At 39.0% G+C, this 22,493-nt stretch overlaps 1 protein-coding gene across 2 annotated transcripts in view; it reads right to left on the bottom strand.

Annotated features, from left to right (window-relative positions):
• Positions 1-733: 733 nt before the first annotated feature.
• Positions 734-22,493, bottom strand: part of Ubx (Ultrabithorax) — a 164,472-nt gene continuing 142,712 nt past the window's right edge. For both annotated transcript variants that reach the window (XM_065228065.1, XM_065228064.1), the window contains one exon: positions 734-3,096. In XM_065228065.1, the coding sequence (XP_065084137.1) occupies positions 2,807-3,096 (290 nt within the window). In that variant the 3' untranslated portion in view covers positions 734-2,806. The remainder of the gene's footprint in view (positions 3,097-22,493) is intronic.

Consider the following 22,493-nt stretch of genomic DNA (forward strand, 5'->3'; position numbering starts at 1 on the left):
CAACTAATTATGCAAAGATACATTACAGTTGCAATTTACAGGATCAATGAAAATTTTATTTTGTTTATGAAAGGTATCAACTTTTAAGTGATAAATAGTATTCGTAAGATGATGTTTGAAAAGAGTGATTTCCCTGCTGCAATCACCACCATTTCACTTGCCAAGTCATTGTATGTATTTTTTAATACACCCTCAACAACAACAGAGCAGTCTAAACGTAGCCATTTTTTATTCCATTTGCCAGAGGCAAAATCAGCCCATCCATTTTTGAGCCACCTATGGCGCAACGTTTCGTAGTTCCTAAATAATCACCCTGCCAACCGCAGTAGACACAAAACACGACTAAAGAAGAGACGGTCTGCACTTCCAAGGTAACCAAACATGATCGGTAATAATATGCTATTGAAGCGCACCTCTCTGTCATCATCAATTTATTACATCAAATTTTCCCCGGGGCTTCTGCGTTCTTCCGTTGTTTGCTGTAAGACGCACTTTTACACTCTACAGACCACGTTAATAAAACGATGATTATATCCCCCTTAGCATCGCCTTTAATATCGCCGTTCTCAGCACTTCGTAAATTAGACCCGATCGCACTTGACCAACTTGCCAAGGATTGATCGAAAAGTTCTTCCATTGGTTGCTCAATCCCAACTGCCTTTCGACAGCAAAGGATTGTGATGTGATAGGATTTCTTTTCGTTCAGCTTTCGTGCAATTGGAAACATTTTAAATTAAATTTTCATAGTCATTTATTTTGTCATAGGGACTCTTTTTTCATCATCAATGAATTTCCGCGCGCTCAATCGCACAGGATTGATTTTCCCTCGGTTTTTTTTTTCACATATAGGAACTGCCTTCTTGCTTATCTGTTGTCGTCAAATATTGACAGCCCTCCTGTTTTTCCTCGTCTACTCTCTGGAATATATTACTTTGTTTTCTGTGTGTCTGGTTGGTGTGTGTGTGTCTGTCTCTGTGTATGTGTGGGTGTGATTTGCTTTAATGTTTCATTCCAATTAAGTTACTTATCAACTATAAAAATCTTATTTACTTACGTATCATTCCATTATTTTTAAATTATTTTTTTTTCTTTTTCGATTTTTTGTAACTATTCCACATTCTGCTTTTAGTTTGCTTCTTCATTGTTTAAATTTTTATTAAATATACTTTAGCTTACCATCTAGTTACGTATACATTTTTTTCCATTTGTGTGTGTGTTTGTTTTTAATTACTCTTAATCTCGTCTAATTACGTATTTTCAATCTATTCCTTCCAGTTTGCCTTTTAAACATTAAGGAGCATCCGTTTCATACTGAGTCGGGTGAATTTGTCAGGCGGGCTAAAAGGTATCTTTGATAGTAGGATGATTGGAAACAAACATTACAGATCTATTTTCTAGACAATGAGCTTGTGTGTGGATGTGTTTGAATGTACGATAAAATTGGAATCGAAATGCTCCTGCTTTATGTTACAGTATTTTGGCTTTGTGTTTCAAATATCGCTCACATCATTTCAAGGGGAACAAATGAAAACAGTGAATTTCGAAGCACGAATATAAAAAAGAAGTTTGTTTTGGAATCGGATCTGAGGGCTAGAAGAAGATAGAGAGAAGTGGTTTGTTGTGTCACGTCCTGTTATTCTGGATGGATCTAAAAGTGGAGATTAAACTACACTACGGCGGTTGTTCACTACACATGCAGCTTCGCTTAACTCGCGACACATAGTTTGCGTTTCTCATTTGAACGTTAAATTTCTTGACCGTAAATTATTGCACTGAAGAAAATTTTGATAAGGGAAAACGTAGGGCATGGCTATATACAAGATCGTTTCCCTGCAATAAATAAGTACATGAACAATATATTACTACAGCATTCGTTTGCTCAGAATTTGGGTCAACCAACCGGATAATTATTGATACCATTTGAATGGGTTTGACATTTCACAAAAAAGTTACGTATCTCTGTTGTTATTCGTTAGTCTTTTCTGGATAGGAGAAAACTTAAACGGTAGGTGGACAGTTATTCTTAAATTTGTAAAGTACGTTTTAGTCGAACATATCGTTGGCATTTTATCCACTTTTGTAAACGTAAAGAATTTGGAAAGAGACGGTTTGGGGCGGTAAAGCTTTCAAAACATATTTACAACTCAATCGTTCAAAATAGGACGAGATAACAGCACAATTTTGCTTAAAATAACCTTATTTCAAGCAAATATAAACAATTAAAAGAAATCTGACATCATCAGCAAAAGCGGATTGTTGCAAGTATGCATTTTATGGTTGAGTTGTTTCGACTTTCGATCACTGCTGATAATTCTACTTATGTATTGCAATTACCACATCACAAAGGGTATTCCGTAGACTGAGTTTAGATTGAGATTCGAAAATAGTTTCTACCAGCTTCTTTTTGTACAACTTTCTCCCATTCTTATACTCAAAACTTTTTACAACACGTCCCCGAACTAGGGAACATTGCACCTCTTGCATTGAGGGTTGGTTTTTTTTTTGTTTTTGGAAATATACCTTTCACTAGCGTTTTAGTAGTTGTTTAAATTAATCTCTTTAGCAACATTTCTTTTTACAAAATTAATTTATCTAGAACGAAGCTTACTTTCGTCGTAATTGGAAAGGGAACTAAAATTGAAACATAACGTATCAGTTTAAAAATAAAAAAATAAAAATAAAAAAGAACTAAAACAACTTTAGTCTCAAGACGAAAATATATCGCTGCTCTAACCGAAAACATTAGAACTCATTAAAGTTAATATAAATAATTACTAGAACTACTGTGATTGGTATGGTCTAACCCCTAGTTTTGCTCGTGCAACGATGCCTGTGCCGCCGCCGCTGCGGCCTTTTGGGCTTGCGCTTGCTTTTCCTGTTCGTTGAGCTCCTTGATGGCTTGGATTTCCTTTTTCAGCTTCATCCGCCGGTTCTGGAACCAGATTTTGATCTGCCGCTCCGTCAAACACAGTGCGTGAGCCATCTCAATCCGGCGCCGGCGGGTCAGGTAGTGGTTGGTATGAAACTCCTTCTCTAGCTCCAGCGTTTGGTATCGGGTGTAAGTTTGTCGGCCTCGTCTTCGCAATCCGTTGGCACCTGTAAACGAAATAAGAAAAAAAAAAACATATGATGAAAAATCGATTCGATTTTTGCTCTTTTGTTTTGCATTTTCCACGGTCCGACCACCGCAAACTCATTAAAATGGAACATGAATCTTGTAATCACACCATTATGATTTTTTGTTCGTTTCTTCGTCTTTCCCGACTTTGACCTAACAACGAAGACCGAAAATTATTCAAATTGCTCCCCTCGACCAACCCTAAGGGCACAAAATCCCAACGAATGAACAATGATCCAGCAAATTCGTATTATTTGATCAATTATAATGTAATTATTTATAAAAAAAAAGAAACTGGAAGCGGGCACGATTCACCAAAAAAGAAAATTGGTTCAATTGTTGAGTGAGTTCGCTTGCGGGGCACTATTCAAGGAATTTCAAGGATTTTTTTTCTGGCCTCTTTGTGGCATCCAATATTATCGGGAATTTCTCCGTAGGTTGCTTGCAGGCTCAGCCAGCCCTGCCGAGAAATTTGGAACGCAATGGAGCATTTTTGGAAATATTTTTCTTCGTGGCCTCTTTGGACGAGTTGGTTGCCGTACGGCGCGACGTTTAATGCTGTGAAGAAGGAGGGTAAACATAAAACGTCCTACGAGTGAGAGGGGAGAAAAACAAGTTCAACGGCCTGGTTTTTGTCGATCGTACCGAGCGGCACTTTTATCATTTTTCGTTTCTTCTTTACCTCAACAATTGTGGATGTCTTCAAGCCAAAGTACACACGCAGGGCTGAATTTTGACTTTCAGGGCTACGAATAACCGCGTGTGCACTATAATTATCGCTGGGAAAACAGAAATACCCGACGAAAAGCTATCCAATCCTACGCTCGATCCACAGGGTTATAATTTTGGAGGTCGCCCCAAAAATTCGACTATTTTCCTGTTATTTGCCCCGGCAGCAAAGGGACACGCAAAAAAAAAAAAACATCATGAGAACCGTGTGGTCAACGATCCAAATTAAGACACGACGAGAAAATTGGAATCTCTTCTTGCTGCTATTTTCCTGTCTGCTCCCCCGGTGGCGATTGGGGCTGGCGGTGATTGGATTGGATTCGAAGCAGAAGCAGCGAGAGTCAACTTATAATTATCAGTTTTCATAGATGAGTCTATTCTTTTTTTTTGCTAGCATAACGTATGCCCAGCCAGCCTTGTAAAGCTGAGAGGGAGAGGGCCGCTTTACTGAATGCCGAAAAAAAAAATGGAGACATGTGTGAAAAATAGAGACATAAATCAAGATTCGTTTCACTAAATTAACGGAGAGCGGCAGCGAATTCTCGGTTTGAAATGGAAAAAAGTCCTGTGGTTCAGGGGCAACTTTGGAGCAAACTGAACCGATTGGTGGGGAATGGAAGAAATGGAAACATAGCAACTTAATGAATATTGTTGTTCGTTTTTGGATTATTGAGCGAACCAGAATAAAAATACAAGTGGATCACACTGGAATTCACGCGAGCGCACAGTGGAAATAGAGTAAATTTGTTTTGCTCAACAGAGCCGGGGTTGATTCCGAACAGAAAAATGACGAAGAAATATTAATAAATATATTAATATATGCCTGAACGATTGATACACACACATACTTTTAAAGAGAGAATGACGATAAGGTATAAGAATTTTGAAGCGACCATAAATCTTGCCCTGTGATTTATTTTCTCTCCATTAGGAATGTTTTGAGCACTCTGAAAGAATGGCTTTATCAGTGCCGGAAGATATGATTATATTGAAGCAGCTGAGCGTATGTTCGGAATACATTATTCTTGTAATGCTCAATTCAGCTAACCAATTGAGAGGCTAAAGAGGCCTTTCCTTAAAAAAAATAAAAATTTGAAAATCACATTTAAGCAAAGGCAAGCCTACTGAAAACATGATATAAGCCATAGCATATCTAAAATGAACTTACATTAGCTATAGGTTTAGTGTACGACCATCCCTAACCAATCGCTGTATGGATAAAGCTTAGCATAATTATGCGTGCCAGTTTTTATTTCTTCTGTTTTCGTGCAGATTAAAACTCAGTTCGAGCACATAACAAATGGTTACATTCATTACACAGTTTACATGGCGTTTGCAAAAGGTCCATTTAGACTAACTGATTTCTTAGTCTGATTTTGACCGCCGCCATAGTGAAAAATCTGCTCGATTTTACTTTTGACACACTTGCTGGTGATTACACTGCTTGCACATGTCGAAAGAATTGTCAAAAACAAAATTGTATCCGGAATCAAAAGTAAATGTTTCAAAATGAATTACCGGATCATTGCTCTAGCTTTGACAGGCATATTTGCTTTTATTATTTTAAATAAAATGAGAAGGATAAGGTGAATTTTATGGAGTAGGAAATGGTTGCTCAAGAGGAACGCCGGCAGGGATCTGGGTCATCTTGTCCTTCAAGAAGTGCGATATTAAGACGAAAAAGGATTTTAAAACTTCGCCAGGATGTCGAAACCATCTTTCGATAAGCTAGTGGGAAATATTCTCTATAGATCTACAGGATTCCTTAAGTTATGAAAATTTATGTTAAGATCTAAATTCTGCATATTTCTCTGAAGACCTTCGGACGTCTCTAAAGTCCTGATGAATGTGGGCGTCTTAGGGGAATACCTGTATAATGAGAGAGAGAAGGATTAGTAATTTCCATTTAATTCCACTACCTTATTTGCTTATCATTGACAGATACGCGTATTTCGTCTACAATGTGCAGACTTCTTCAATGTCTTGTACTAATACTCGACTATTAGTACAAGACACTGAAGAAGTCTGCACATTGTAGACGAAATACGCGTATCTGTCAATGATAAAGCAAATAAGGTAGTGGAATTAAATGGAAATTACTAATCCATCTCTTAAGTTGAATTTCTGTTCTCTGGTAAAATGTCTTTGAAGATTAACAAACTTTCCTGAAGATCTACAAATTTCTCGGTAGTTCTGCAGATTTCAGAAGTCCTGTGTGTTCTTTAGAAGATGAGCAAATTTCTCTAAAACATTACAAAGTTCCTGAATCCATGCCGATTTAAGATCCTTAAATATCAACAATTATCTCTGATGTTCACTTAATGTCTGATAATCTACGACCTTCTCGAAAGTTATATAATTTTCTCTGTAGATTATCACGATTTAATTAATATCTGCAAAAATGTCTGAACATCTACGAAATTCCCTTAAGTATAAAAAAAAATATCTAGAAATGTTTGAGCTTCCCGGAAATTTAAGGAAGTTCTCCGAAGATCTAAAGGGTGTCCACGATGAAATTGCCACACACAAAATTGATTCGCAAAATTCGAGTTTTCATCCGATTGCCATCAAATTTTCAGGGATTGAGAAATAACTATTAAACTTCATTTTACCATTTTACTCGTATTTTATTTACAGTCCATACGCAAATGCCCGCACCTTGGCCTTAACCCCGGCCATAAGATTCTGCACAACCTGTGAATCAACCGTTTTTTGCATGTAAACCAATACTTTCTTCAGTTCCTCGACTGTCTTCACTACCTTAGGTCGTTTAAGAAGGTGCTGCTTCATAATCGCCCAGTACTTCTCGATGGGGCGGAGCTCCGGAGTGTTGGGAGGGTTGAACATTTTCGGCACGAAATTGACCTTATTGTCCGCATACCACTTCAGCACGTCCTTGGAGTAGTGGCATGAGACCAAATCCGGCCAGAAGATTGTTGGGACGTTGTGGGCCTTCAGGAGAGGAAGCAGCCGCTTCTGGAGGCACTCTTTTATGTACACCTGTCCGTTCATCGTGTCCTGGGTCACGAAAGGTGCACTCCGCTTCCCGCACGTGCAGATGGCTTGCCAAACCAGGAATTTCTTCGCAAATTTGGACATCTTCTGAGTGCGGACATGCTCCGGAACGCTGAACTTATCCTTGGCCGTGAAAAACAGGTTGCCGGGGATCTGTTTGAAGTCGGCCTTCACATATGTTTCGTCGTCCATGATGCAGCATTCAACTTTCGTCAGCATGTTGAGGTACAACTTCCTGGCACGGGTTTTGGCGGACTTGTTCTGCTTCTCGTCGCGATTAGGGGCCTTTTGTACCTTGAACGTTCGAAGCCCAGCCTTAGTTTTGGCCTTCTGGACAAAACTTCGGCTTAGGTGCAGCTTCTTAGCCACATCCCTAACGGAGGCGTTCGGATTTCGGTTGAAGGCCCCAACTACGCGGTTGTGATTTTTGGTGTTGTACGGAATACTTTTTCCTTCACTTCTGGGCTTCCGATCGGTGGTCAACCGTTCCTCGAACCGCTTAATCACTCGCGACACCGTGGAATTCGCGATTCCCAACGTTTTAGCGATGGAACGATGCGAAAGATCCTTGTTCTCGTGATGAATGCGCAAGATTTTATCACGCACGAGCTGTTCTTTCGACTCCATTTCCGCGAGTTTTGATCACAGGACTTTAAAACTTGCAGGATGTAAATAATGCACTATGCTAAATCCACCCAAATTTTCATTAAATTCTACCCAACGGTTAAAAAGTTAGAGCAATTTCATAGTGTGGCAATTTCATCGTGGACACCCTTTACTAATTTTTCTGAAGTTGTGCAAATATCTATAACGTTCAGCGAACTTCCCAGAATTTCTGTAAATTTCACTTAAAATCCAAGAACCTCCAAAAAATTTTACAGATTTTTCAGTAGATCTTCTCTAAAGTTATGTACATTTCTTTGTGGATTCTTGGACTTCCGTAAAGTTCTGCAGATTTATCTGAAATTCTTTTAAATTCCTCAAATCTCCACAAATTATCTGAAAATATTTGAATTTCTATGAAGTTAGGTAAATACTTCTAAAGATCGGCGAACTTTCCAGAAGTTTTGTGTCAAAGAAGATGTCAAAAAGTGAATCAAGCGGACGATTTGGAGAGCCTGGGACACCGAGTGGAGGAACAACAGGACACACCATCTTCGGAAGATAAAGGCGACCACCGGAACCTGGAAGGATCGACCAAACCTACGAGAACAGCGAGTGGTGTCAAGGCTGCGCACTAGACTGATGCAAATTTTAACATTTTCGCTCCACAGTGCTCATACGGTTCCAAATTGGGTCCTGATTAGTCTCCCAAAATTTGAACTCATTTGCAAAGAAACTGACTTGGCACAAACCATTTGAAGTTTATATGGAAATTACTATGGGAAATCAAAACTTTTTGTTCATTGTCTTCTTACCTTTTTCCATATTGCACTGTTCAAAAATTCAAAAGCTATACTTATGGAAAATTTTCTCAGCTTCAACTTAGCAGAATATAGTTGTTGAGCCAAACGTCAAATAAAATAGTTATTAATTGTTTAAGAGATTGATAATCTTATGGCATGATCAAGCAGCTGTTTTGTGAGCAACACTGTATCTTGCAGTGTGACATAGTAGCCATGATTTTTGTGTTCTATTCCAAGCGCCAGAAACACCAATGTTGCCTGCTGAACAGTTGATTGAGCATAATCGTAAGACATTAGTGGCTTGAATTATTGATAACTTTTGATGCTTACATTATAGGGGAATTTACGTATTCTCGTCAATCTAAGCAGCGTCTGCACTTCTACTAGCATTTTCTCAGCGTCACGCACATATACGATGTGTCTGTTTGTTTACATTTATCTGCTGCTTGCTTCTCTATCCATTCCAATCGACAGAATTTTTCAAAACGTTTTGAAAGCGTTTTTATAAGGCTCCAAACTTCTCAGGTGAGTGTGACTATTGTCGGCAGCCTCTTTTTCTTCGGCAACCTTCCCATTAGAACTGCGTGTTAACCAGCTGTTCTATTATCGGCAACTCGAAATCAACCCCATTTTGTAGTGCGTATGCTTTATTTGAAGAAAAATATAGCATTACTGGATTGCTCGATCGTTCAAATATAATCAGATTGAAGCTGAAAGGCTAAACAATCGTTTGGACACATTCAGGGAAGTGCGTTGATGGGAAAACATAGTGAAATTAACGTTTAAATTTTGGTTGCCGAAAACAGTCAATGGGTGCCGAAGCCAACATTTACCCTATTAAAAAGTGGTCAAGGACAAAGTTGTAGCTGAGAAAATTTTCTACGAGTTCAGTTATCATTTTTCAAAGTAGAGCGATATGGTAAATTGTTAGATGGATATGAACAAAACATTTGGTTTTCCTATAGTAATTTCCATATAAACTTAAAATGGTTTGTGCCAAGTCAGTTTCTTATCGAATGAGTTCAAATTTTGGGAGACTAATCAGGACCCGATTTGGAACCGTTTGAGCACTGTGGAGCAAAAATGTCAACATTTGCATCAGTCTACTGCGCACCGGGCACAACAGAGTCTTCCACAACTTCGGAGTAACACCGTTCCGGAGGACCTGCGAAACCTGCGGAGTGCTAGCCACCGTGGAGCACATCCTCGTGAACTGCGCGGAGTTGGAAGACCTTCGGGCTGCCTTCGGCTTGGAGTCAATCAGCATTCGGAACCCGTTTGGGCGACGAGGTAGCAGCCGTCCTCAGCACCTTCCTAAAGGAGGCGAACCTTTACCACAATATCTGAGTGTTCCTTGTTTGTATTTCCGTTTTTTGGCCCTTTTGGCAGTTTTCTACACCTTTTCATTATAGCAAGATAAATGTACTACAGCCAAGATTGGGAATCTAATTCTGAGAACCCAATTTTTTTTCTCCATTTTTCAATCTTAAGAGATGAACTAGCCATATGGCTAAAAATCTCTTAAATAAAGAAAAAAAAAGAAGTTTTGTGAGATTTGCTGAAGTTTTGATTTTTTTTTCTTAAAAATGTACGAATTTCCTGAAGTTCTACAGACTTCTCTTAAGGCCTATGGACTTTTCTGAAGTTCTTCGGATCTACCTATTTCCAACTTCCATGGAGTTCTGCAAAATCTTGAACTTTTGTACTTCGCTGAGATATGTTTTTGGAATTGAAGTACTTTTCTGAAACACTGAATCACTGAATGTCTCTGAATATCTGCAACATTTCTTGCAGTTGTACAGATTTCTCTAAATATCTACTCTCCTGAAGTTCTGCAGATATCTTTAAACTTCTGTAAAGTTATCTTCTCAAGATCTACGAATTACCTTGAGGCTCAATACATTTCTCAGTAGATCTGCAAACTTGTCTGAAGTTTTGCAAATTCCTCTGTAGGCTCTCGGGCTACCCTGATCATCTGAAAATGTCCCTGCAGATCTTCTAAATTACCTAAAGTTCTCCAAATTTATCTGAAAATAGTTGAGCTTCCTTGAAGTTTTAAATGTTTCTCTCAAGATCTACAAACTTCCCTGAAATCATAAAAATATTTTTTTTTAAACCGCAGAACTTCCCTGAATTTCTGCAAATTTCACTAAAGATACTTTGAAATTTCTAACATTCTAAAAACGCATCAGAAGAGTTGCACTCTTTCTTGTAGGTCTAAAAAATTTATCTGAAAATCTATGGCCATTCTTGTGATTTTTCCGAAGGTCTATAGCTTTGATCTGAAAATTTGGGAACTTTTCTGATGTGCAATAATTTTTCAGTAGATCTTCAAACTTCTGTGAAATTCTTTACATTTCACTGTAGATTCTTGGACTTTTCTGAAGGTCTGTGAAGTTCCCTGAATATTTAACTGCTGTCTGGCATGCTTATTCTTATATAATACATACTTCGTATTATATAAACACTGTTTTGTTGACGGCCAAACACACTGGAAAATAAAAATCAGTCAAACTATACACATTGAAAAGTGAAATCGGTTTACCTTGCTGCGGTGGATGTCATCAAAACACAAATCAAATCCTTAAAATTTTAAAAGAAAAAAATCAATATTTTCATTTCACTTGCGGCTAAATTGCCGTATGAGTCGAATGAAAATTAACCACAAACCTATTACGTGTTCGACAAATCAAACGTTAAATCTAATCATCATGTCGAAAAAGTGTGAACGCATTCGAACATTGCATCCGACAAAATTATCGAGCAGTCCCCTCGAATCAGACCATCAAATCAGATAATCTAAACGTACCTTAATCCTCAAACTTATGTTTGATTATCAAATTCAATTTGACATGAAATGTTGACATACAGTTGTACTTTAGTTTAGCCATGGTCCGACTAGAGAGCACCCAATTATCAAGCCTCCACTTGGCGACTTTTTGCTTTGTTTTCTGTCATAGTAATATTAACCAATTGATTAGGACTTATTTTGATTCTTATTCACGAAAATACCGCATACATTGATTTGTTATCAAGAGAGCTAGATTTTTTTATCCTTTTAATATCCTTCATGCATCATTCAGATCTCATTTTTGTTAACTCGACCATATGGTTGTCAAAAGATGTTCTCAAAAACACTTAAATTAAAACATCAAATCATTTTGTAATTTTGTTTTCATTCTCTGCTCGGGAATCCTGTCAATGACGAACATGTGCAGTTTTTGTTATCAGCTAAATTTGTAACGAAATTGAATGAATTTAAAAAATTCCATCGTGCCGTATAAGTAGATAAGCATTTACGTTCTGAACTGTCTGGATAACACTTTTTGAAACCAAGTGATTCTTTGTCAATAACGAAAAAATGAATGAGATTTTGACGGAGGTATTTTTGAGAATCAATTCTTGTCAAAACTAATTTTTTCAACTATCACGTTAAGTCTTTCATTGACAATGACAAATCTCAGTACTGCACAGTGGGCAAAAATTGACAAAACCGCGACTAAATTGAATATCTCGGCTGCCAAACGGTTTCAGTCAACATGTTATACATATACTCAAAGGAAAAACTCTGCTGAATCAACCCCATATCGACCCGAGTTCCCGGTAAAGTAGGAAATGCCACTATCTATCGACATAATTTTACACTTTACTTAACGTATATTACTGAAAACTGATAGTACTAAGTATATATGGTGTAAAGACACAATATCAGGGAAACTCTACTGGCCTAAAGGAGGATCCGGAACGACCGATAAAGTGGTCACATTATAAAAAATGTCCTAGGACCTTGTGATTTTTTCTATGTTGTTCAGAATCACGAGATCAAAGCGTTTTAAACTTGAAATACATATTTTGAAATAAAGTGGCCATATCCTGGTTCACCAGACAATCTGGATTGACCGATGAAGTGGTCACATTATAAAAATTGTCTTAGAACCTTGCGACTTTTTCTATGTTTGTTCAGAATCATGAGATCAAAGCGAATTTAATGAAGAATTTAAATTTTGGGGTAAAGTGGCCATATATTGGTTCTTCGGATAAGCAATTTTCATAATTTAGCTACTTTATCGGTCAATCCAGATTATTCGAACAACCAGGATATGGCCATTTTACCCCAAAATTTAAATTCCTAATTAAATTCGCTTTGGTCTCATGATTCTGACCAAACATAGAAAAAATCACAAGGTTCTAGGACATTTTTTATAATGTGGCTACTTTATGGCCACTCGTTCCGAATCCTTCTTTATGCCAGTAGAGTTTCCCTGAGGGCGTATATGGTGTTTTTACACCATATATACTAAGTACTATCAATTTCCAGGAATAAATGTTAAGTAAAGTGTAAAATTATGTCGATAGATAGTGGCATTTCCTACTTTACCAGGAAGTCAAGTTGATCCGGCCCTCTATCTCGGTACGCAAAAGTCCCCGAAACCAAAACCAATCGATTCAGCAGAGTTCTTCCTTTGAGAATATGTATAACATGTTGACTGCAATCGTTTGACAGCCGAGATATTCAATTTAGTCGTGGTTTTGACAATTTTTGCCCACTGTGCACTGGTATGTGAAGATTAGATCATAACTCTTAGCACAGACAAACAGACATAACTCTCGCAAGTTGTTCATCGAACAAGCATTTAACGGTCCTTTTTAGAAGTATCGTAGTTGGTAGCACCGCCACCTGTGTCGCGCATAGTCAATTCCCTTGCTTTTGACGTTTACACACTACCGCCATCTGTTCAGCGTACTACCCACCACAGTGTATTCAACAGATGGCGGTAATGTTTTAGCGACGATGTTTTACAGTGAGAAATATTCAATGTGTTATGTCTGTTTGTCTGTGCTCTTATTATAGCTTTGACGGTTCATGCTAGTTTTCAGGAAAGCCATTCTATTTCCATGATCCAAAAAAGTTGCACGTGACCCATATTATATTTTTGTTCATAACAGTCGTAGTTGGAATCAGGACTATTTCTTCGACTCTGACTCCGACTTCTTGTGCTCAAAAATGCGTTCAACTTCGAGTCCGAGCCCTGGATTAAATATTCATGCGTGTATTTCATTTCATTTCACACAGAGAAACTTGCACGAAATGTTGCTTACAAAGGTGGACGGTTGCATATAGTATTTGCAACATTTCATTCAATGTTTCAGAGCTTTACACGATTTACAATCCTGATAGATGTGGGCGACTCTATAAAAAAACAGGTATTTAAAAAAAAAGCGGAAAGGAAGGTTTAGTATTTTGAATTTAATTTCACTACATTAGTTGTTTATCCTTGACAGAAACGTGTATTTTTCAATGCGCAGACTTTTTCAGTGTAATACGCGTATCTGTCAAAGATAAGCAACTTATATTTCGCTTAATTTTTATACTTTTTTTAATGTTATCTTCTATGATAGGTGATGCTCCTTTTAAGTGCATTATATTGAACAGATATTTACATTACTTTTATTTAACTGTGAATACTACCCAAAGGTGGGCTTGTTGGCCAGTCTACTGCATTTTTCCAGACATCCAACAATTATATCATATCTATAATGAAATTCTATTCAAAAGTACGGTAAAGGAGCATCATACAAATAATTAAATAACGTATGTAAAAATCAGTAAATTACATGCCATTCAAACGGCTAAAATTGGTAATGCTGGTTATCTATTCATTTCGGAACATTTTACCGCTTACATTTTCTTAAACATCTCTTGCGTCTCAGAATAAACACTTGGTCGCAGGAAACATCACTACAATCAGAGTCTTATTCTCCAAGGATGGTGCAGTAAATCAAGCTTCCCCTTTTCCAATTCACGACTTGGGAATAATGGTGCGGAAAATGAATGCTCCCAAATGACAATTTTTACCAACGCCCTATTGTAGAAAAACAAGGCCTCATTTGTTGGAAAACTCCCTCGACGGAGTGATTCCGTCATGATGCCTCCTATATTATGTATTATCAAATCAATACAATCCTATCGCTTGTAGATGGTCAATTCCGAAAGGGAGGATCGGAAAATAATTGAGCTGCAATTTTCCACGGTGTAACCAATTTCAATTCGGACGAGCTATAATTAAGATTATGACTGCCTCCGAAAAGATAGGACAGAGACCAGCCCTGACGTAATACTGGTCCATCCTAATTTGGTCTTATCAAAGGAGACATGATAAGTGTATCATTCCCTGGCAGATTTACGACCACCGTATTGTGGATTCTAGTAGCAGCTAATTAAGAATATTACACGCTGTCAAAAACAGAAAACTAATCACAAACTGTCTCAAAGGTACTTGAGAAAAAAAAATGGCCTGGAAAGTGCTACTTGAACGAACGGGACGTTACCAGTCACTTTGGGCGGATCAGATAACGAACGGCCACAGCGGTGGAAAATTAGACAGGCATATTTGAAGCAATTTGTTCTGTTTGCAGCTGCTGCAAGGTGTATCCTGTCTGTCAGCAACTGCGCATTAGTGTACCGCGCTCATAACGAACGCGAGAGAATAAATTAAGAAATAAATTATCGAGCACTGGAAGCTGCTTTCAAGCTTTAGGACATACCTAACTAAATGAGATATCGAAAGATGCCACACTCAGAAAAAAACGTAATTAGCCTTGTAGAAAAGGGCTGCGCCACGTACAAACATGTACAAACCGCCTCAAGCGATGCAAATAAATGGCAACTCGAGATGAATGTGAGCAGCAAGATCAATTAAGGTCTGACTAGATTGATTTTGCCCAGCCGATGATGGCGTGTTTTAGTGTGGCTTGAGAACCTACAATTGAGAAAATTATAATCATAAAGCCAATGCTGGAAACTATATACGCTGTCTGACTGTGAATGGGTGGAGTTTGGCACATGTGGAGAAACCAGACGGTAAAAATGAAAACATGTGGTTCACTTCTCACGACGAAAGTCTACAACCACACAACAACGACGTCGAAGGCGATGACAACGGAGCAAAAAAATCGTCGGGTTGAATTTAGTTAAGAAAAAAAAAGTCGACATGCCAGTTAAACCAAGGGATCGCTACAAATGAATCAAAAACATGACTGTAAAAAGCGTGGAAATCGATAGGAAAAAGAAGAGAAATAAGCCAACTGCCTGCATGGCCTGTTCTCAGGTCGATCGCCGAGTGTACCAACATAGAAGGAGGAAGAACATCACAAATACACCAAGCGGAGAAAAATGACAATCTCGAAATAACGAACGAGGCATGTTCGGCCATATTTATTTTCGTTATCAAAATACCTTCTTCCTCTCTTTGCAGGTTATGTTCCCAAAGCACTGCACTGTGGTACAGCAGCTATTGGAAATCCGTCAGAGTATGGTCGAATAGTCCGCTTTCTTCATTCGGCATTTACCATACCGTCAGACCAATTCACCCACTATGAGGTTGCTCTCTTCCGATCGCATGCAGGCACGTTGCATGATCTTGGTTAACGTTTTCTCGCGCACAGACTTTTTGCGCGGGATTTTTCAATTTTGCGATAAGTGAAGAGTACAAGTACCGTAGAATTTTCAGCAAGAAATAATACCTCCCGTGGACCGTGTTCGCTTATCCGTGGCCTAGCGAATGGAAGCAGAAAAGAAGATCTCCAGCGGCCACAGCGAGCATCCTTTCGGTTGTCACGATTTACCCGAGACGACGACGACGACGACCATCGCTCTCAAAGATCCCAGAGTGAGGAAAACAATTTTAAATCATTGATTGTACTCAATAACTTTTCCACCGACCACCGCTGCTTCGTGAGATGGCTGTAGTGCTTACAGTGCTGGCAACTACAACGGTTGGAATCGATGATTTATCTTCCGTTTAGGCCGGCAGCTTTCAACCGCCATGAAAGTTCATTTGCGGGACATGGCGGCGCGGCGGTACGATGTGGTCTTCAATCATAAACACCTTCCCGGCGAATGGGCGAATCGATTATCCTCGTTCGTCCGGACACGTGATGAAAGATGACTATAAATTGAGCGAGAATTATGAACACCTTCAGCGGAGGATATTAGAAATAAAAGGAGAAAAGCAGCGAATATTTACGACTGATTGGCGTCGATTCCAAGCTTTTAGTGGTGACCCTTTTAGTGAACTTCCATAAATTGCTGCTGCGAAAAACAAATGAAGTAAAAAGGAAAATTAAACGTCATTTTGAGGAAGTTTACTGCAACTATGCCTGTGCCGTAGATTGATTTACTAACGGCGGACAAATCACTCAGCGAGCTATTTTGATTGATGGTCAAAAGGTGGTGTTCTTATGATAAATGATGCACATTGAATGCGTTTCATCTGATAAGAAAATTACACCTACCGTATAAACGACAATACTGCCCTCGAGCAAGCATTTACCAACCCATTCTCAAAATTGCAACTTTGTTGCAGCACATCGCCCCGTAATGGCAAACTAAAAGGTACTACTGTCTTTTACCATTCGTTTTTCGAGTTTGTTTTGTCCTCTTACTTATCTCGTTTGTTTTTATTTTTTTTTTATTTTCAGAAATGAACTTACTCTGAAATCGGCGGGGAACAATCGTTTGTCTCAAGGAAGCGCATTCGAGCACACAACATGCAATCCCTTGTATCGGGCTTTCCAATGATCAAGAGTAACAAAAAAAAAAGATATCACATTTTGCACTTTAAGAATTGCAATGCTGCGTGCATAATTGCTAAATCTCCAGAAAATTAACATTGGATTACATTAAAGCCGGATCCACTCAACCATAGCTCCAAGTGTGATTTAGCACTCCGAGGCCGGGGGCGAGTGGAACCTTATTGTGCTTGTATTCCCATCAATCTTGTAAAGCCTAATTGAGTCCCTCGGTCCTGGTGCGTGTGATTTCCACGTTCTGAAGTAAACCAGCCAACAGCCACCCTCGCGGAATATAAATCTAGCACAAGATGGGGACGCCGCACGGGAGCATACCGGCGAATTCAACGTGGCAGCAAATGATTATAATTACTTTTCTACAGCACATTAATCTTTCACATATGAAATTAATAGTCGGCAGGGTGCTAGGCTTTGTAACCGAGCAGATACATTATGTTTCCCAACCTTCTTGATCGAGTTACTTTGACATCAATAAAATATGCATGCTTTGAAGATGAGTTCACCTTATAAATCTCAATCGAGGGTTTCCATCCAAAAAATGTCCAATGATAAAATAGCTACGGGTAATTGTACGGCATCTTTAAGATAAAGCCGCAAAACAGAACGCAGCCAGCGCAAGTAGCGCCGCACCTCATAAAAATGCCATTATAATAAGGGATGCTCTTTATTTAGTGCCCACCCTCGCGCTCGGATTCCTCTGTCCCACTCACTCCAAACCACTTCCAGGATCAGCGGTCCCGTTCACGCGTGCACACCGGCTACTCGGCACACTCCCTCTTGGTAATAATTCTTCTCTCTCCATTTAATTCCTTCTCCCACTCTAGCGTACGCAAACTACGGTTGCTGCTGCTGCTGCTGCCTCTGTTCTCTGCTGTACCGAAAAGTTGTTAGAAAATTTCATGACTGATATAGCATGGTAATAAATCACCAACTCACACCATGCTTTATTTCTTTTGCCTTCTCTCTTTAGGTTTTCTTCGTTCCCTGCTCGTTTTCCGCTGGCACGTTACTCATTTTCAACCATGTTTATTTCTAATACTCTCTCATTCCTTCGCTTACTCACGTAGCACTGGTGTTCGATCCTCTTTCCTCTGGGAATGCGAGCAAGTGCAAATAAGACTAAGAAGAAGTAGAAGACAGGACACAGCTAGGATCTGCCGTGTGTTTACGAGCCGTTACGATTCTCTCGATTGTAGCACGTGGAGGGTGACCGTACAACCACAGGAAGGAAAGGCTTAAAACAACCATCCGGCACCTGAACTCGCGGAAAATCTCGACACAAAGCGCAGTTATAATCTTTCGCGTGGTGGTGTGGAAAATTGCTTGTAAAAACAGTGGATCCTTCTGCTCATTTCCTCACACCCTTGGACCGTGTGCGCTCTAGATCTAGACGAATAGGTCGAGACGTACGCTTTACAGTATTTCCTTCATTTACACGAATAAATTGTTCCGCGAAAATTAAGTTAGCTATGCATACACACTTAGAAATTATTACCGATCTCGGTAATTTTTACCGAATTTTCAACATCTGAACGTTCGGTAAATCTTTCACCCTCATTTCAAAAGCTGTTTCACACAATTTTGATTTCAAGACGCTGTCAGTTTTAGAGTCTTGCCATTGTTGTAAAGTTTTCCTTATTGTGAGGATTAAAACTAACGAACTAAAATGCTTGCTTTGAAACTTCGGTAAATTGCCGGCAATCATTTCTGAGCATGTACGGTATTCCGGTTGAAAAAATCATGTAAATTTCTGCTATATCTAGCGCACACGTTATTAAATTTACACAGATTTGGCGTCGATTTACACGATACATAAATTTAAGCGCGATATCGCATAAATCAGTAATGTTGGAAGCAATCTTGCAACACATTTCGTTGTTTATACCAACAGTTCAACATTAAACGAGGAAAGATTTTACGCGACGGATCAAATTCAGATGTCTTTCTGTGATATGACGTTTGCGGAAATATGAAGCCCTTCATGTATAAGAGCATCGTTTGGCCAACATTAAGCGCTGAAGGACATTGTGTACCCCCTGACGAATATTTTAATAGGATCTGGAGTTGCTGTGGGGTCTCAATATTTACATGTCCAATAGGCTGATACAAAGTATGAAATTTTCACTCCACAGTGCTTAAACGGATTCAAATCGGGTCCTGACTAGTCTCCCAAAATTTGAACTCATTTAGTAAGAAACTGACTTGGCACAAACCATTTGAAGTTTATATGGAAATAGTATAGGAAAATCAAATGTTTTGTTCTAATCTATCTAACAATTGACTAATCCGCTCTGCTCTAAAAATAATAACTGTGCTTGTAGAAACTACAACTTTGCTGAAGACCACTTTTCTATAAAATATAAAGAACAAAAGTTATTTATCATTCAAGTCACTGATGTTTTAGGCTCAATCAAATGGTAAGCAAGCAACATTGGTGTTTCTGGTATGTAGAATAGAGCAAAACAATCATGGCTACTATGTCACACTGCAGAATACAGTGTTGCTCACAAAACAACCGTTTGATCATGCACCCTTAGAAAAATTCATGTAAATTTAGGTGCTCTGAGACTGACATATGCGAGCGTCAATTTTGACATAAAATTGAGTCATAATAGACGCGAAATTCAGCACAATCAACCGTACTTTTCGTCGAGTAACGAACTTTTCAGTCTCGGAGCACTTAATTTTACGTGACTTGTTTGTTTACGTCGCATTCTTTATATCAAAGATGGATTCCGTCACGTGTAAAATAAGGTATTTCTATGTGTACCATAAGATTCTCAATCTTTTAAACAATTAATAACTAATTAATTTGAAGTTATGAATGAAAATCGATCTTGCATAAAGTTGTAACTGAAACAAATTTCCATAGCTATAGAACTTTGTAACAGTACAATATGGAAAAAGCTAGAAGACAATGAACAAAAAAATTGGTGGACGATACACTAGAAAGTATTCTAAGTTTCATGATACAATTATTCTAAGCCAGAAACTAGTTCAAATATGCTATCAAGTTAGAGACTTAGGTATTGTTCTTGATTCTAAGTTGTAATTGGCTCATTACTAAAATAGCATGATCTATATAAAGCAAATAACATGCTCGGGTAGGGATGCCATTCTCTCCAGTGTAAGCAGGGTGATGAGTTGAAAAGACACCTCTCACTATGACAAAAGCAAACTCACCCCACTTCGCAAACAAATACAGTTTCTGACCTCGCACCTCCACCAGTCCAACACACCGGAGCGTATGAGTGATCACTAGAGAGCACCGTAGAGAGTTCGTTTGCTTCACCGGGGAGAATCACCCCGGTGAAGACGGAGAGAATCACCCCGGTGAAGACCCCGGTGTTAGTTTGTTGCTAAGAGGAAGAGGAGACAACTGATTTCTTACTCTTTTATCTCTATTTCTATCTTACGGATTTCAAATCGGCCAATCACGAGCTGGTTCGCGTTTCACAGAAAAGTGAAGTGCTGGCGACCGAGGCGATTGACATGATTGGTAACTGGATGTAAGGAGCGAAGCTGCAGATAGTTCATCATAAATCGGAAGTTCTATTGGACAGTAACTGTAAAGCGGTACAGCGGGAAGATATCACCGTCCGGGGCATGCCGTAACCTCAAAGTGGAAGACAGCGAGTGCTACAGGCGGAGGGAAGCCGGAAGAGTACGGAAAGTTATGAGAGCGGAGTCGTTGGCTAAGTGGCAACAGGAGTGGAACACGGCAGAGAACGGTAGATGGACACGTAGACTAATAAAGAGACGAACCAGCCTCTGGCTGAAAGTCTCGCTATTAAAGATAACCTAACCTAACCACGTAGACTAATACAGATTTTTTTCGACCTGGGTGAACAGAAATCACGGAGACGTCAAATTCCACCGAACGCAGTTCTTTACTGGCCGCGGCTGCTTCAGGAAGTATCTGCATCGGTTCGGACACGCAGTGTCACCCCTCTGTTCGGAGTGTGGCAACGTGGATGAAACGCCGGAGCATGTGGTCTTCGACTGTCCAAGGTTCGAGGCAGTTTTTTGAAGGGAGATGCCCGTCCTTAACGTGGAGAATGTCGTCGATGAAATGTGTCGAGAGGAAGGCACTTGGAATGCCGTCAGCAGCTGCAGCGAAAATGGAGAGAGGACCAGCGATCTAGCCACACCAGAACACCCGATGAATATTGACGAGATGTCGCTTCAAGTTGAATACCGTGGCCACTTTTAATGTTTTTTTTTCCATTTGCCCTGCAAAGCACAACATTCACAACCACCTTTTCGGTACCGTCCTCAAACCGCACTAAACTCTGCAACAGAAAGGCTTTCGGTGAAATGGCATTCGGCCAAATTTTCCATAGTAAATTTTTGTTCGCCCCTCCCTAGCTCAAAACCTGGCTACGCTCTTGTCTTTGTATACGTTTTTCAGCAATTTTATTGATGTTTTCACTCACTCACGTCAAGCTCTGCCGGAATCTTTGGAGAACGCATTTGCGCTGCAATCTTTCTCACCGAAGTGAGTGTATAAACAGACAAAAAGTGATTTGTCAACATTCTCACTCTCTCGTGCTGTGTCTAAAAATCTCTCCAGTGGTACCAGAAAAAATCTCCGAGGAGACAAGCAGTGATTCACCCTAGAGAATGATATCTCTTGCACCCGGGTGATTCTCCCCAGATAATTTTCTACTCTGTGCTCGGATTTATCAAACGATTTAGTATGCACTTTAATGCTCCTTACACAATGAAAGCACTGTACGTAGCATATGTGAGGCCTCTTCTTGAGTACTGTAGCGTTGTTTAGGCTCCACATGATACATATGTAAACCGTATTGAGTCTGTTCAAAAGCAGTTCATGTTGTTTACTCTAAGAAAGTTTGATTGGACGAGTTCTCCACTCTCATCTTATGAGTCGCGATGTATATTAATAAATCTAGATATAAAAAGCGAAGAGAGTTCGCAATGATACCATTCATAATCGATGTTATTTCACAAATAATAAACAGATCAGAGATTTCGGAAAATAATAATTTTTATGCTCCCACTCGCTCACTAAGATTTGATGTTAACAACCAAAGGATAAACTATGCCAAAAATAGACCATTAAAAAGAATGATGTCTTGCTATAATGCATATTGTGAATCAATTGATTCAACAATGAGTAAAAGCTCACTTAGAAAAACTTTCTTTTCGTTGTTAGCCATGCAATAATGTTATTATATTTAAGCTTTGTAAAATTCTAAAAGAGCACATAAAACAACTATTGTACAATGGCCTACACTGATTGGCGACAAATAAATATAAACTTCAAATGCGCCAAGTCAGTTTCTTACTAATGGAGTTCAAATTTTGGAAGACTAGTAAGGATCAGATTTGGAACCGTTTGAGCACTGTGTGCGAAAATTTGAAAATTTTGCAGTGATCTAATACCCAAATTTATTTAAAAAAAATGTGAATCCTTGTATTTCATCAGTTCTTTATTGAATTAGATGAAAAAAGTTGCAATCGATCAGGAAGCACTTCTACGGTTATTAATTAAGATCTTTCTATGTTTGTTGTGTGGCAAGCACAATAATGCTCTATTTCAACCCAACACATATTTCTTAGACTTGACCGAGGATCGAACCAGTCTTAACTTACTAGGCTCTCCGAGG

This window comes from Ochlerotatus camptorhynchus, unplaced genomic scaffold (genome assembly GCF_037179485.1).
Source record: "Ochlerotatus camptorhynchus isolate MF236.1 unplaced genomic scaffold, CSIRO-AGI_Acam_v1.1 ptg000278l, whole genome shotgun sequence".
In the NCBI taxonomy this organism is placed as follows: domain Eukaryota; kingdom Metazoa; phylum Arthropoda; class Insecta; order Diptera; family Culicidae; genus Ochlerotatus; species Ochlerotatus camptorhynchus.